The 15,539-nt window shown below is 40.4% G+C and overlaps 2 protein-coding genes across 5 annotated transcripts in view; both read right to left on the bottom strand.

The window, feature by feature from the left end:
- LOC116150815 (putative coiled-coil domain-containing protein 144B) overlaps window positions 1-5,155 on the bottom strand; it is a 45,898-nt gene extending 40,743 nt beyond the window's left edge. For 3 of the 4 annotated variants that reach the window (XM_064478454.1, XM_064478455.1, XM_064478453.1), the window contains exons 1-4: window positions 5,058-5,153; window positions 2,821-2,973; window positions 2,155-2,206; window positions 1,706-1,775 (exon numbers count right to left, since the gene is read on the bottom strand). In XM_064478454.1, coding sequence (XP_064334524.1) covers window positions 1,706-1,775; window positions 2,155-2,206; window positions 2,821-2,851 — 153 coding nt within the window. In that variant the 5' untranslated portion in view covers window positions 2,852-2,973; window positions 5,058-5,153. Of the gene's footprint in view, window positions 1-1,705; window positions 1,776-2,154; window positions 2,207-2,820; window positions 2,974-5,057 lie in introns of all 4 variants that reach the window. The other variant, XM_064478456.1, reaches the window with a different exon arrangement.
- A 521-nt stretch (window positions 5,156-5,676) lies between these two features.
- Window positions 5,677-12,887, bottom strand: LOC135319201 (putative ankyrin repeat domain-containing protein 19). Its single transcript, XM_064478458.1, has 6 exons — window positions 12,598-12,887; window positions 11,808-11,922; window positions 11,472-11,645; window positions 8,041-8,147; window positions 6,591-6,728; window positions 5,677-6,075 (listed from the first exon to the last, which is right to left on the bottom strand). The coding sequence occupies exons 1-6, from the start codon at window positions 12,810-12,812 to the stop codon at window positions 5,994-5,996; spliced, it is 831 nt and encodes a 276-aa protein (XP_064334528.1). The 5' UTR covers window positions 12,813-12,887; the 3' UTR covers window positions 5,677-5,993.
- Window positions 12,888-15,539: the final 2,652 nt, after the last annotated feature.

Here is a 15,539-nt window from a genome sequence, read left to right on the forward strand (position 1 = left end):
TATATGCAAGTATATATATTATTCTTCAGCAAACTTTATAAAATATCAAAATATATGATGTACAAACCATATATATAAAACAAAGGCCTTTGTTCATAGTATATCCCCAATAACACTGACCTGTATTACTCTACAACCGTTTGTTTGTAAATACTACTATAAGTAAGAGTTAAATCTTGTCACTGTAAGTCACTCAATTGAACATGGTCATCTCTCACTACCTGAACTCTGCCAATTATTACTAGAGAGAGAGAAAAATAGATTTTAGAAAGTTCCTAACACATCAGCTTTCCACCTAGACAAAGAACTGGTAATCAGGATTCTAAGGATAATATATAGCTTGAAAAGATATCTTTAATGGAACATCAGAGGGGGCTAAAAGAAGGTTAAAAAGTTTTCATCTCAAATTCTAAGCTCACAGTTGATGGATACTGAAAAACAGACTGTAACCTTTTCCTAATTATCATATACTTCTTATCTATTTCCTCGGCATTTATGACATATTTCCTCTCATAACAACTGAACTTTTACAACCTAAACAAAGGGAATAGAAATTTGTCATATTTTTAGAATTCAAATAGATTTCACTATGACATAGTACGCATATTATATTACCTGTATCATCAAATAGATTTCATTATGATAGAGTGTGCATGTTATATTACCTGCAGCATGATGCAGAATTCCATGTCTCTTCATGCATTCACATTCAAAAAATACTAAAATGCTTCTTACATTTAAGACCTTACTCTAGGTGCTCCAGGAAATGCACAATTACGTTCCCTAATCTCTAGCGGTGTATACTGATGCAGGGGCTATAAGATAAATATGTAAATAACTATACTACAAAATGTCTGAAACTTGAAATTTTAGAATGGGACATGAGGACTGGACATACTTTTTAAAACTGTAATACAAAAGAATTCTGAAATAGGTTCCATCATATGGTTGATATTAAGAGTCTACTTTTAAAGCTGGCTGTTATTTTAGGGAAAACATGTATTCTTCAGTTAGATGCAGAGTTTTGAATATACTCATAATGGGATAATTTAGAAAACACAGAGGAATTTCTTTATAATATGGATTTTGAGGAACAGAATTTTAATTTCTAAATTTCTAGAATGTCAACTATTATTTTAGTCTTAATGCAGAACCAGAGATAGAAATAAAGTTAAAAAAAAAAAAAAAACTCTCTTTCCACACAACTCTCTGATATCAAAATAAAAAGTGTCCAAGGGGGGGAAAAAGATACATGCTACGTAGTTTTGGAACTGAAAGGCCTCAGGAAGAGGCCATGATTATCACAGTAAGTGGCTGTGTGCACTGAAGATGTCCCTGAGGCACGAGTATTATACAAGTGCCGTCAGTGTGGTTTAAGTCAAAGAATCCTTATCCTTGGCCAAGCTTCACACTTCCTCTGTTGTGGGAAGCCTTTTCACAGTACAATTTTCCGGTCGTGATCTATTTTCTAGTCCATTTTGCTTCAGCCTCATCTTCAGTATTTACCAAAGTAAAAAAAAAAAAAAAGAAAGAAAGAAAGAAAGAAAAAAACCCTGCCACATTTTTATAAAATGGTTTACTCTGACCAACTTTCTCATACAAACATAAAACAATGATAGGCAGAACACTGCTAAGTTTTAAGAGTAAATACTACACAAAACTAAATTCAGAGCAGAAAAATTAATTTCACAAGAGAACACTTTACCTTGGGAGCAAGATCTAAGTCATCATCTGATGGAGGCCGTGAATCATCAACATCATGTTTCGGTGAAATACTTTGGAGCAAAAATACACATCAAAAATGAGTGAGTTCATTTCTTTAAACAAACAAGTCACAAAAGTCTATGCTGAGGGATAAGAAAGCAGATTTGGGAGCCAGGCTGCCTGATGGTTAAGTCACAGGTCAACTACTTGTTAACCATGGAATCATGGGTCAACTAGTCAACCTCCTTAAATTACAGTTGCCTAATTAACTAGAAGTAAGCTATAACAGCACAGCTACTCTGCAAAGCTGTTGTGGTGACTGTATGAGGTAACAAATGCCAAGTACATAAAACAGTGTCAAACGCAGAGTAGGACACTCAACAAGCCTTGTTTCTTTTCTCTGTGTTCCCTTAGTCAACATGTAATTTTTAAAAATCCATAAAATCCTACCGGCTTACAGAGATGTCTTCAAACCTCGGTGCAACCTTAATCACTAAACTCTCTATTAAAGAAGAAAGTAAAATACAGTTTATATGAGCAACAGAAAAATACAGAATATTAAAAGTATAAAACCAATGTTTTGTTAAAAAGCATTCCTTTGGGACCACACCTGGAGACTACACACTTGAGTGAATACTGATTATACTCCTGGTAGGTAATTAATGCATAAAAACCACTTCCCCTCCTTTATATTTATCAAAAAAAAAAAAGGGTGTTTATCCAAATTTGATATTTTAAAGTGAACTGCTGTTTACAAGGACCAAAATACCAACCAAACTTTAAGAGACTCACAAAAGAATGATAACCATTAGTAGAATCAGTATCATAAACTGACAATGTCAAGCTTACATAGCATGGTATTTCTGGATGATACCCATGGGACAAACCCACCCTGCCATTTGGCTTTGTCAACCTCGTGTTATCTGGGCACGGTCATCCCTATTCGCTCACATACGGTCTGGGGCTGCTTTCACACTGCAATGGCAGACATGAGTGGACGTGACAGACATCACATGGCCTAAAATATTGACTCTCTGGCCCTTTATAGAAAAAGCTTGTGCATCCCCGCTTTATGTCATAACAGGAAACCCTAAGACTCAAATCGAATCTTCTTACTCTTCTGCTCAACATTCTTCACTGAATCCATGCAGCTGCCATTGCTGGTTCCCAAATCGACAGCCACTTCTTCTTCATTGTCCTTGCTGGGCAATTGCAACTTTTCTTGGATATTTTCTGCCCCAGCATGCGAAGAAGGTAAACTCTCCTTAGCTGCAAAAAGAGAAATGATTGTTTTAAGGTCATCACAGTAACTGCATTTCTTTCCCCAGTGGCTGCTTTAGGAATGAGCATGTGATGTAGCCCAGCCCATAAGATGCTAGGGGAAGTCTACCGGAAGCGCCTCTGTTTTCTTCCTAGTTAACAGAAAACATGCAGAGAGAAGCAGCCCTCCTCGCCTGCGGATATTGTCATGTGAGAAGATGATGCTTGGAGCTGCTGCTAATCAGCAGACCAGGAAGGGCAACATCAAACACCAGCAGCCTCACAGCTGAAGGAGGGACAGCATCTGGGATCCTGATGACATCACCGAACCTTCTAAACAATCCTGACTCCTGTTGCTGTAGCCACTGTTACTTAGGGCTCCTATTATTATTGGCAGCTAAAAGCATTCTGACAAATTTCCCAAGGTCTACAGCAGACCTACTCCTTTCTATAGTACTAGAAAAGCTTTCAGAAGCATGCCTGAGCTAGGTAGTCACCTCGTTCCCAACCATTCCTACAGCATCCTTTCTGCACCAACAAAATGAAACTCACAGATCCTGCAAAGTTCACTGGCACATCTTAGCCTTTGCACCGCTGTCCTTTCTGCCAAATGTAATCTTCAAAGATGTTCCACCCACCAAACACTGCCCTTCTGCCTCCTTCCCTGGCAAACTTCTACTCGCTCTGCGTGGCTTACCTAACATCCTACCCATTTTTAAAAAACTTCTTGCCTTACCATGGACTTAAAAGTATTTGGTACCTATTAAGTACCAATAAAACATACATAAAGACAGTTACAAAGTCCTAGTAGGCTCTGGGACACAGTAAGCACAGAATAAAGTAAAGCCAATCATAAAAATGAGGATGACAGCAACAAGCTCCTGGAGGCCAGGAACTGTGCTTTTGACCTGTTTGCATTCTGTAACGTCACAGTGCTGCTTAGTACCTAAAAGACACTTGATAGTCATCTGTTAAGTGGATGAATTCACAGATAGGAATGTTTTCTTTGAAAATCCTGTTTAAAAAATATACAGACATTAACCAGGGACAACTCTATTGTGTTATGAGCACCTTGAAGACCAAAACTCTGTCTTTTCCATCTTTGTATTTCCTACAACAGAATTTCTTTGCTTGATCAAGGTGTACTAAGTTAAAGGTGCCCTCATACAGTTCAGACTGAACAGCACGCTAGGGGTCACATCTAGGCAACACAGTCTTTTTTTTTTTTTTTTTTTAAGTGAAGCACTTCTGTGCTTTTTTTTTTTTTTACAATTTGTTGAGTCCTGAGTTGTGCTGAGTATTTATTATGACAATCCTTTAACTAATGGCAATAGAAAATCTTGTTCTAACAAAATATAGTTTCATGACAAGTATCCCCCAAAAAGAAGAAAACATCTGACTCTCATGAAGGCAATATATCTCATTCTGTTTGCACTTCTGAGGAATGAAATTGGTGAGAGAGAGCCCTTGTTGGTGTAATGATGTGAAAAGTAACCAGTGCTTCTCAACAAGGCACTGCTTTCCTGACTTCTGCCCTATCACTAGGTACCTTTAAAAAACAACCTCTTACTAGTATGCTGCACACTGGCCCAGCTGTGCAGTTCTAATTGTTGGCCATTTGTTTACAGCACCAGGAAGGTATTGCTGAGCTCCCAGTTTCAAAGACAATCACTTTTTAGTGAGACTAATCACTATGCAATAACTAGCATTCATTTACCCAATGTAATCCATTTGCTGTAAGAATTAAAGAGCCAGCTCTGTAACAAGGCCGACTTGTTATACTGTTACAGGAAATGTCCAACAAAGTTAAAAACCTATTTTTCTTACTTACACAAAGATATAATATGGGACTTCAGGGGCCATGATTAAATAAATGAATTTCTTTTCAGACAATATTGTCTCAGATTTTAAATTACCTACAATTAACTTCTTACATAATTCTGAATACTAGACCATTAAGAAAAAATTAATTAAAAAAATGAAAACATACACAAAATTTACACAATGGCCTTTTTCACTGCTCTTTCATTATCAAAACTTCCTCAACCTTACTTTCTTTATCTACGGTGGGCCCAACAAGAGTAACTTATTACCAGAACTCTGTCCTGGGTCGCTATTTTGAGGGGGAGTATCTGGAATCTTTCCGTCTCTGTAGTCGACAATCAGCTGGGAAAGGCTATGTATAAAAAAATGTGATAAATAAGTATTACTACTTGAATAGTAATATGAAAAACAATTACCAAGTATATTAAATTCTTAGGTTATTTCAGACAATATCACAGGCAGTATCAAAACTTCAATTGTCCCATATATTCAAATTTGTACAATCTACACTTTTAAATTTAAGATGTATAATTAAAAAAGAAAAAAAAGTAAGGTGAAGTAGTCATGAACTGAGGGCACTACAGCTCAGCAAGTTAACTAGAGCGAGCCTGACATACGGAAAGTATCTCGAACTCAGAAGTCCCAGCTCTATAACCAACAGCTATTTGTTCCTGGACAAGGTGCTTCTCTTCAGCTCAAAGTCTTCCTTTATAAAACTGGGATCTTACTGTAAGGCAGTTAGTTATTAATACTCATAAGAGTATTATGAAGATTTAATGAGATAATGTATCCCCCAGATGCTCAGAGAAATACTGGAAGAATGGAATAATTTGTTCTTGAACTTTAATGCTGGAACTATTGGAGAATCCCAAATAAAACCCAAGGTGTGTTTTTTTCATAGGTGTAACATTTAAATGTGGCAGTTTTCAGAAAATGTTACAAATTACGGTGATTAGCTGTTCTTCGTGGTTTATACTTCAGGGCACCTCAGCTACTATCTAACTTGTAGTTAAACTTATTTATAAATATATGACCTCATACAAGCATATGTATGAGAACTAAACAAGCTGTCACTCTGAAGTTTACGTGTCCATCGCCACGAAGACCGCGGAAACTGGATCAGCACAGGCATCCCGGGAGCAGAGGTCAATCATGACCCGACTGCAGGACCAGTTTCTTTTTCCTTTTCTTCTTTTAAAATTTTGTTAAAGGTCTTTAGAGAGCAACATCCAGACCCCAGACCCAGCTGCCGAGGAGATCCTGTTAAAACCAGTTTTAGTACCAACGCTGCAGCAACAGAATCAAGGGAAACAAGAGAACGATTAGAATGCCCTCGCCCTGCCCCGATGCCTTGTGGGAGAGGATTGTCACTGTGGCCTTAGGGAATTCCTCAGGTTCTTGGAAAATTCAAGAGGAAGATTATACAAGAAAGTCCCCAAAGGAAAATGCAGGATTTTCTGCTCTACTAAACATTTCAAGACCCAAACAACTAGTTAGAAAAATCAGATATGTGACATTATTTGTACCCCATGCATTGGGGCTACACTGGAATGAAATGGAGAACAGCAGGACCCTAAGGATAAACATCTTACAAACTCTGAGATAAAGAACCCTGTGCCCACTGCTCCATCTCACTAGTCTGGCTTTTTGCTGGTTTCCAGCTGATGATGTGGAGGGTCTCACTGCCATCCCCAAAGTGCCTGCTCCCAACTAGGAATTCTCACCTGTCACATAACAAGTCACAGTTAGATCATTTCCAACCTCAGTTTAGAGATAACTGGTACTTTAATGTAAACACTTACTGTTTAAAACCATTAGAACACGCATATCGTTCAGCAGACTGTCCGTGTACATCTAGCAGATCGGCATTAACACGTCTCTGAAGAAGCAGCTTGACTACGTCCGGTGAGTCATGACGTACAGCAAGCATCAGTGCTGATCTAAAATAAAAGAGACAACTTCACTCTTAGGAACTTAGTTAGCTTAACTTAAACAGTTAGTTTGATCTATTTTACCAAGTTAATATCCTGCCCACCCCTGGAGAACTGACCATGTACATGCTCGAGTGCTCATCTTTGCAAATTACCTCCAAGGCCAAAACGGAGGGACAAAAAAGAAGCCTCCTGTCCTACTTGGGTAGCACATAGTAGAAGTTGCTAATTTAAAGTCCTCTGAAGGACAAGAAAGGATGCTGAGGTCATTATCTGAAGTAGGTAAAGATTTAAATAAAGGATTCCCCATTTCTTCCCCCGTCTGAAATACAATACTTTAAAATCAGCTAGAGGTCAGGTAAGGAGAAGCTCTTTGCAGGCTGAAAACAGTAATATGAATAAAAATGTCAATAAAAAGAGTCATGGCTGCAGTTAATCACGCTGAGAAGCATGTGCCCAGCACTAACCTGAATAGTCTACGTATGGTCTTTCTTAGGCACAACCACCCTTGAAGGATGTACTACGACCCTCCTTTACGTGTCAGGAAACATATTGGTTGGTAATAAGTCATGTCCCCCAGGGACATGACACACCTGACCAGCAGGAGAGCTGGGAATTCAACCTCGTCTGACTCTAAAGCCCAGCTCTTTCCTCTTTATCATCCACCAATGACTTGTCTTCTTTAAAGGGAATGTTTATTCAATAATTAAAGCTATTTCTCTTCCTCCTACCATCATCAATTAAAAATAAAAACATCAAAATGTACTAGAAATGAAAAAGGATAAAAACTGATGAGCCCACAGTATCTGGTAATAGTTACTCTCGTAGTGATACTCACTCAGTGATAACCTAATAACATCAGTATCCTTCAAAGAAAGTAATTTAAAGCAGAGTCATCCAAAAGACAAAACAAACTCCTCTTTGTTTAATATGCGTCTTTTAAGAAAAAAATATGTACCAAGAAGAGGTTAAAACAAATTATAAAAGAATGAAGAAACTCAACACTGTCTCATAAGGTAAATTAAAATTAGAGTCCATACTAATAAAACTAAAATGAAACCCCTGAACTATTGTAAGATCGTATGACCAAAACAATCAGGATGCAAATGACATCAGTCGCTATCATAAAGGAAGATGAATCCTGCTGCATACTGTTCTTTGTCACACCAGGCAGAATAATTGCTTTTCTACCTAACTGATGATGTGTTGATTCTAAGTTAATCCTCTTCTTATTAGGTTAACCTTTCTGATTGGCTGTTACTACTCTAGAACAACATTAAGATTAGAAAAAGAGAGAGAGAGAGAGAACAAACTATTGTACCTTTGCAGCTTGTCGACTGCATGTACATTTGCCCCGTTCGCTATCAAAAATTTGACCATTTCTTCTTTGTTCTTCCTGACGGCGAGTAAAAATGGTGTCAAGTTATACTGTAAAATAGTAAAAACAGTTGACAATGTACAAAATTACATATAAATTTCAAAACTGAATTTAAAAACTTAAGTCTCTGAACTTAAACATACACTATAAAGTAAATAAAAAGTAGCCCCTTCCTCCTCACCCCTCTGTGCTCCTTCTCTTTAAAAGGTTCCTCCTGGACCTCTTCCAAAGTTTCATTCTCTGAAACTCACTTCAGACATTTGCTGGTTCCAAGAACCTTCGCTTCTATTGCAGCGTGTGTCAGGCATTCTCTAGTTACCTTACTGCTCAACTACTACTCCCGACACTCTAAACACTGCTCCAGAGAGAACCATTTAGCTACTGAATCAACTACATTTCTAAGGAGCCACGCTGAGGAGAAAGATACCATACTGTCTGCAACATGCATAACCTATCCAATTACAACTATGACTAATCTCATAAAGCTTGCAGACATTCCAGTGGGAATATGATTATTTGCATGTAAAGAAAAAGTTTTTCTGAAACCAACTTAAAAATTCTAATTAGAAAAATTCCATCCCACTCTTAAGGGATTATTATAAAATATGAAGTAGACTATAAATTAATATAGACTGTCTTTAAAATCTTGAAATATTTATCAAAATATACAACAGGAATTGGAAATTCAAATGCTTACAGAGGCAACACAGGTGGCCTGAGTAAGGGAAGGTCACAAGTGAGGACAGCAAACTGGAGAACACACGCCCCACCGAGAAGGGACCACCTCTGCACAGCAGACCACATAGGCCTGGGCTCAAGGGGGACCAGATTTGATTCTTTAGGAGAAGTTCTGAAGTGTAGATTTCTGCACAAGTCTCCTAAATTTTAAATGTTGACTCAATGTGTGGAGACAAACTGAACATACCCAGGCATGTTTAGTCTATAGCCCACTTGTGTTTTTATGTTTGCTGTGTTTCCAAACAGTTGGGTATAAATCAAGTATTTGTATATAAAACCTTGCCTTTCTTTAGAATCATATGTCTTACACACAAAAACACTGGGCCCTAACATGTAATAAAAATTGTGATTAAGACTCATAATACCCACTTCAAGAATTTTTCCAATGCCTACTAAAACTACAATCTATCTGTATCGAATTCTTCCTGATTGTTAATCAAATGGATAATTAGGATTAAGGATTAAGAGGTATAAACAATCAGGCATAAAATAAGGTACAAGGATGTATTGCACAACCTGGGGAGAAGAGCCAATAGTTTATAATAACCATAAGTGGAGCATAGCCCTTAAAAATTTGTGAAACACTCAGCTATATACCTGTAACATATAATATAGTACATCAACTATACCTCAATTAAAAAAAATATTGTAAGATAAATACATTTTTAGAAAGGCTCATAACACCTGCTTCAAGAATTTTTCCAATGCCTACTACAACTACAACCTACCTGTATCTAATTCTCCCCAATTGTTAATCAAATGGATAATTAATTCATGAGATGGCTGAAACTAAATTATTAGAACAATTCCAATTTGTTACTAATGTCATGGGTCTTGATGTTTAAAACTGCCATCTTGCACGGTATACTTATATATAATGCAATACAACTCAGCCATAAAAAAGAATGAAAGAATGCCATTTGCAGCAACATGGAAGGACCTAGACATTATCATACTGAGTGAGGTAAGTCAGAAAGTGAAAGAGAAATCCCATAGGATATCACTTAATATGTGGATTCTAAAATACGATACAAATGAACTTATTTACAAAACAGAAATAGACTCACAGACATAGAAAACAAACTGATGGTTACCAAAGGGGAAAGGGGGTGGGAGAGGAATAAATTAGCAGTTTTGGACTAGCAGATACAAATTACTACATATAAAATAAATCAACAACAAGGTCCTACTGTATATACCACAGGGAACTATACTCAATATCCTGTAATAAACCATAATGGAAAAGAATGTGTGTGTGTGTGTGTACATACATATCTATCTAAGAATGTATATATAACTGAATAAGAATATATATAACTGAATAAGAATATATATATATAACTGAATAAGAATATATATATATGTATAACTGAATCACTTTGCTGTACACCAGCAACTATCACAACACTGTAAATCAATTAGACTTTAATTTAAAAAAAACTGTCATCTTGATTATGCTAGGGCTCAGTGAATCTAACAGATAGGTTGCAAGAGTCCGTCACACAGCTTTAACCAAAAGAAGGCTCATGATTTCCTATTACTGCAATCAGAAAAACCCTGCTGACCTAATGACCTGGATGGGAACAAAAGGTGCAAAATCTTTAAAGGATCCGACTCTACTTATTGAATCACTCACCACAAGCAAGTTTCTAAGACTGTCTGAGTGCCACTGAATGATCAGTGGTTAGAAAGGAAAAGGAGCTATTCTTCAAGGCAATAGATACTGCCAGTAATATTGCCAATAAACTCCTCAGTCACAAAGGAAGAGACGGGTAAAAGTCAGGCTAACATGGCTGCAAAGGAGAGCACTGAAAGAAGCAGCATCTATCAAACCCCCGCTCTTCCAGAGATGTCTTATTTTTGAGATCTGTGAATTTACATGCATTACACGTATCCATTCAATAGTTCTTAACCAAGGGTTGTATCAGAATCTCGGGGAAGTATTTTGAAATACCTGCGTCTAGACCTGAGTACATTTATTCAATCAAAATCTTCAGGGGAGAGCCAGGAGAAAAAGCAGGAGGACCAGTCTCGCCATCACTTGCTCCCCACCTACAGCCACAGCCCCACAGGGGAGCTACACCAGGCTGAGCATGGAAGACCCCAAGGTGAAGGTGTACACGGAGGGCCATGTGGCCACCAGCACAAATGAATGCCCCTGCTGGCTGTCAAACATGACCTGACCTCACTTGCCCAGGTTCTAGAACCTGGGATCCTGGGGTGCTCAGGGCCTGTGGCTTGCTGCCTCCCCTGCCCAGGTGCAGTCACCCAGCTCCCCCTGCTGGGTACTGGGTTCCTTCCTCCTCCCACCCATCCCCAGGCAGGCAGCCCGCCCTTGCCATCACTTCACTCCCCGCAAGCCTTCATCTTCTGTAGGCTCTGAGCCTACCACCCACTCCCAGGCACTTCCTAATGGGAAGCTGTTCCTTCTGGGGTACAAGTGTGGCTGGGAGACAGAGCTCTGCCCTTTCTGCGGGCACTACCTCTAGCCTCTGGCCTTGGCTTTGGAGTTGGCTCCATGATAACAGGGCCTGATGTATTGTATTCAGTATACATATTACTATAAATAAAACACCTGTAGCTAGAAAAGACCCTGTATTTCAAATATCTTGTAAATAAAGTCAGTTGAGCTATACCTTGTTTATCGCCTCAATATTTGCATCATAGCGGAGCAGCTCTGCTGCAATTGATGTATTTCCAGCCAAGACGGCGTAATGCAGAGCAGTGTTCTGACAGTCGTCCGCAAGATTTGGGTCAGCACCCCGTTTCAGCAGGATAGTGACACACACTTCTTTCCGGCATTGTACAGCCTGTTGGTATCACACCAAGAAACAGACTGTAAGTGCTAGGCATTCCAAGTTAACATTCCTCAAGTCCCAGCAATTCGTTATATTTAAAACAGATAAATTCATTTTTATTCTAAGTAATTAAATCAAATCCATCTCACATGGACACGGTTGGCTGCTACACACCTTGATGAGAGCTGTCTTGCCTTCCTTGTCACGAGCATTCAGATCACACCACCACTGTGTAAGGAGATCCACCACTGGTGACTGGCCGCTGGCGCAGGCTAAGTGTAGGGCAGTCCTGCGAACATGAGAGGACTTTTTAGGAAATTAGAGCGTACTACTTCGAAGATACAGTTACTCATGTAATTGTAAACATTCAACAGCATGCTATTCATACCCCTTTAAAACTAACATTTAGTCTTATCTTAGTTCTTTCTATGGGGAAAGAACAATATTTATTAGCTCTTACTACTCACCACATTAATGGAAGAACTACCTGTTTGAATAGAAAGGGCATGCCGTTGAGATTCAGCTCAACTTGGGTCTCACTTCTACTTTAACACTGTCACTTATTAGCTCTCACTTAGCCTGTCTGTGCCTCAATTTCCTCATCAACAAAATGGGCATGAAGTAGTAGCTATCTTACAGGACCCCACTGTGATGCTTAAATGAAAAGCTATACAAAATGTCTGGCAGTTCCTTGCACAAAATAATAGCTCAATAATTGTTAGGTAATATTATAACTGTTACCGTTACTATTTTACAAAGACAACATTTCAATTAAGTAAAATGATCGTATATCTACTTTACTGCTGCAAGGATGAGAAAGAACACTGTACTTCTATGATTCTAACATGCTCATTGTCTCACACTTCAACATCTCTGACATGGGAAGGCAATTTAAAATTCATGTCTTACAACCATAGTTGGCAGCTCCTCCCAGGCCCGCCCCGCCCCGCCTCACCGCTGTTACCTGTTCTTCCTGTCTCTGCTGTCTACGACATTTCTCTTATATGTCAGCAGCTCCTCCACTGTACACCTGTCACCTAAATATGCGGCTCTGTGGAACTTCTTCAGCTCTCTCACATCGACATGATACCCAGGCACGGGCTTCTCACGATCCCTGCGTGCTCTCTGATGGGTGCTGAAGCCCACCCAGCTCACTAAGTTAGCGAGTCTCTTCTTCATCTGGCTTATCGCCTTCCAACACCGCTCACTTCCCTCCTGGCCTCTTGCCGCCTCCCGATCTCAGCGCTGGCGCTACAGAAAAGCCACAGAGGTCTCGCTGCCACACCTTGGCTGCAAAGCTCAACGGCTTGGAATGTTTAGTCCGGAACAGTCGTAGCCTAGCAACAGCACTGACCCTCAACTGTCCCTCAACTGTCCCTCCAGAGCCAGTGTCCCCGTGAGTGCGCACAGAGGCCCGGAGGCCCAGTGTGCCCAGTGTGCCCAGTGTGCATGTGGGAGCCTAACGCATTTCAAATCTCTGCAATTGCCTGTGGGCCACTTTGGATTCCCTTCAAATGTTGGTGCTAGGTGGCTGAGTGTTTTGGGACATTTCCAGAAGTGAGGTTTGCCCCTGAGAAAGGCATGTTTGTATGCAACTGTGGTTAGAGTGGGGTGGAACCACAGGATGCTGAAGGCCTAGTCCCCCAGAGAGCTCCCCACCAAAAATCTCTAAATCTCCTTATCCCTCAGTTTATTCCTTTCCCCATCCCTCTGGGCCCCAGCCAGTCTCCAGGGAATTTAGCAGATGCAAACAGCAGAAAGCTGTTTTCATGGTTTCAGACACTGTGGCAATATGTATCATTAAGTACAAACTTCAGAAACCAATACACCTCTCCAGACGAAATGAAAACGTGTTTCCGCATGCCTGCTGACCCTGCTCTGTGGCTCAGCCTTATGTTTACACGCTTTCTTCACTTTATTTTATTTTTTGCTTTTATTTCCACCAATTAAATCTTGAATCAATCCAAGGTTTATTTGGGAGCATGGTATAACATTTGAGAACTTTTTAATCAAGTAACTATGGAAACACCACGTCAGTTACTCAGTGAGGCCATGCTGCTGGCTGACCACTTGCAGGAGGGGTGGAAGGCAGGGCAGGCCTCCTCTTCCTGCCTAACTCCATCCTTCCTCCCTCAGCTGGCTAATTATGGCTTCTGGCCCTGCCAGGATCAAAACTGCAGGGGGCGGTAGAGTTCCTAAGTGGCTGACACTCCTGGGAGCTGGTTTTGAGTGGACTGGACCTGGCAAGTGTTTTGAAGCTGACTCTCTCAGGGGCATTTCTGTGCCCACACCTGCCCTCACCTGCAACTCCCCTGACCTAAGTGAATGTGGTGTTACTAATTTACCCTTTTAACCTATCTTTTCTATTAGCATACACTGTTATTTCCCTCATCTTCAGAAACAATGATGCGTTCACCCTCCAGCTGCGGCCCCATCTCTCTGCTCTCAGGCACACACGCCTCCTGCCCCTGCAAAGGAGCTGTTCCCATTCGCTTCCTCTGATTTCTCTCATTTTCCAACCAAGCAAGCGTGTCCACTCACTGCAACTGCTCACGACAGGGTCACCCACCACCCACCAGGGGCTGACTGCACGGGGAGCTCTGTCCTCTCCTCGCACGGCCCGGCAGCCACACTTCCCACCGCTGCTCTCCCCACCGCTGCTCTCCCCAACTTCCTCAAGCCCTTTCCTCACGGGGCTTCCCGGGTCTCAGGCTGCTCTGGTTTCCTCCCAGGGCCCTGGCCGGTCTTCTCAGTCCCAGCCCCTGAGTGCTGGCACACAGCACCCCTGAGGCTCAGTCTTCTGGCATCTACTACTTTCTGCTGCCGCCCCAACAGCCTTAGGGCTTTATGTATTCTCTACAAGTTGCTAACTTCCAAACTGCCATTTCCAATCCAGACCTCCCTCCTGTATTCCAGACTCAAATACCCACTGCCCCTCAACGTCATCTCTTGGAAGTCTAATAGGACTTCTCCTGTACCTGCCCTCTCCTGGGCCTGCCCTCTCATGTTCCTGCCCTACTCTTGGTATACATTTGCTCACTACTCTCAACATTCTCAAAACTTTCTCTTTAAATTATGGATTATTTTCCTAGTACTTTGACCGCTTTCTTGATAGTGACCCTGTAAAGATAGTTCACACTTCTTAGCTTTTCCATGATATTTAATAACACTGTAGCACATCCCAGTCTTTTGAAAATTATATGTATTTTGCCCTCCTATTCTTCTGTACATTGTGCTGATACTCCAGTCTTGTAGGTAGATTCCCCTTTATTTACTGTTAAAGGAGTAGGTCCTTGTGTTGTCACTACAGCTCTGATAACTGAAACGAGTCAGCTTATGTACATGCTGTGCTGTGCATCATGCTTTAGTGAAAAAAATATCTATTCATGGGCCATTTATGCTACTCCCAAGTCTTTCCAGGTGATCTGCATTCATCTGATCACTGAACTAGGTTTCTGCCTGCCTATTTCTTCCATGCTCTGGTACTCTGGCTCACCAGCTACATTTTCAGCCAAATTGTGTGTATGATTTTCTTCAGGTTACCAACCTTGGTATTCTCACTTAACCCTTGTCTGTATTTCTTCAAGCTTTGGCTCACATCCAGATCCAGGCAAGCCAGACTTCTTACATACACTTGGTTCCAAAGACCAATAAAGTAAGGCATTTTTGGTGTTGACTGAACACCAGAAAAGTGGTATTTATCTATCCTAAATGAAGGCCACAAAATACGTACACTTGCTTTACTATTTACTAATACGAGGCCTTAAAGGAGTTCTGTAACGTGTCTGATAAGGAGTCAGTTGCTAATCTCATGGTTTGCTGCACAGAATGAATTCTTTTGCTCGTTGCTTTTAAGATTTTCTCCTTGTCTTTCAACTGTCTGTGCTGTCTAGTTGTGAATCTCTT

The sequence above is a fragment of the Camelus dromedarius genome, chromosome 24 (assembly GCF_036321535.1).
Source record: "Camelus dromedarius isolate mCamDro1 chromosome 24, mCamDro1.pat, whole genome shotgun sequence".
NCBI classification, from domain to species: domain Eukaryota; kingdom Metazoa; phylum Chordata; class Mammalia; order Artiodactyla; family Camelidae; genus Camelus; species Camelus dromedarius.

Excerpts from the sequence above, each read along its gene's own strand:
- LOC135319201 (XM_064478458.1), bottom strand. The coding sequence starts at position 12,812 with ATGAAGAAGAGACTCGCTAACTTAGTGAGCTGGGTGGGCTTCAGCACC. Across the intron at positions 8,148-11,471 it reads ATATTGAGGCGATAAACAAG|TATAACTTGACACCATTTTT; the intron begins GTATAGCTCAAC and ends ACTATTTTACAG. Across the intron at positions 6,076-6,590 it reads TGTTCTAATGGTTTTAAACA|CGTTGGTACTAAAACTGGTT; the intron begins GTAAGTGTTTAC and ends CTGTTGCTGCAG.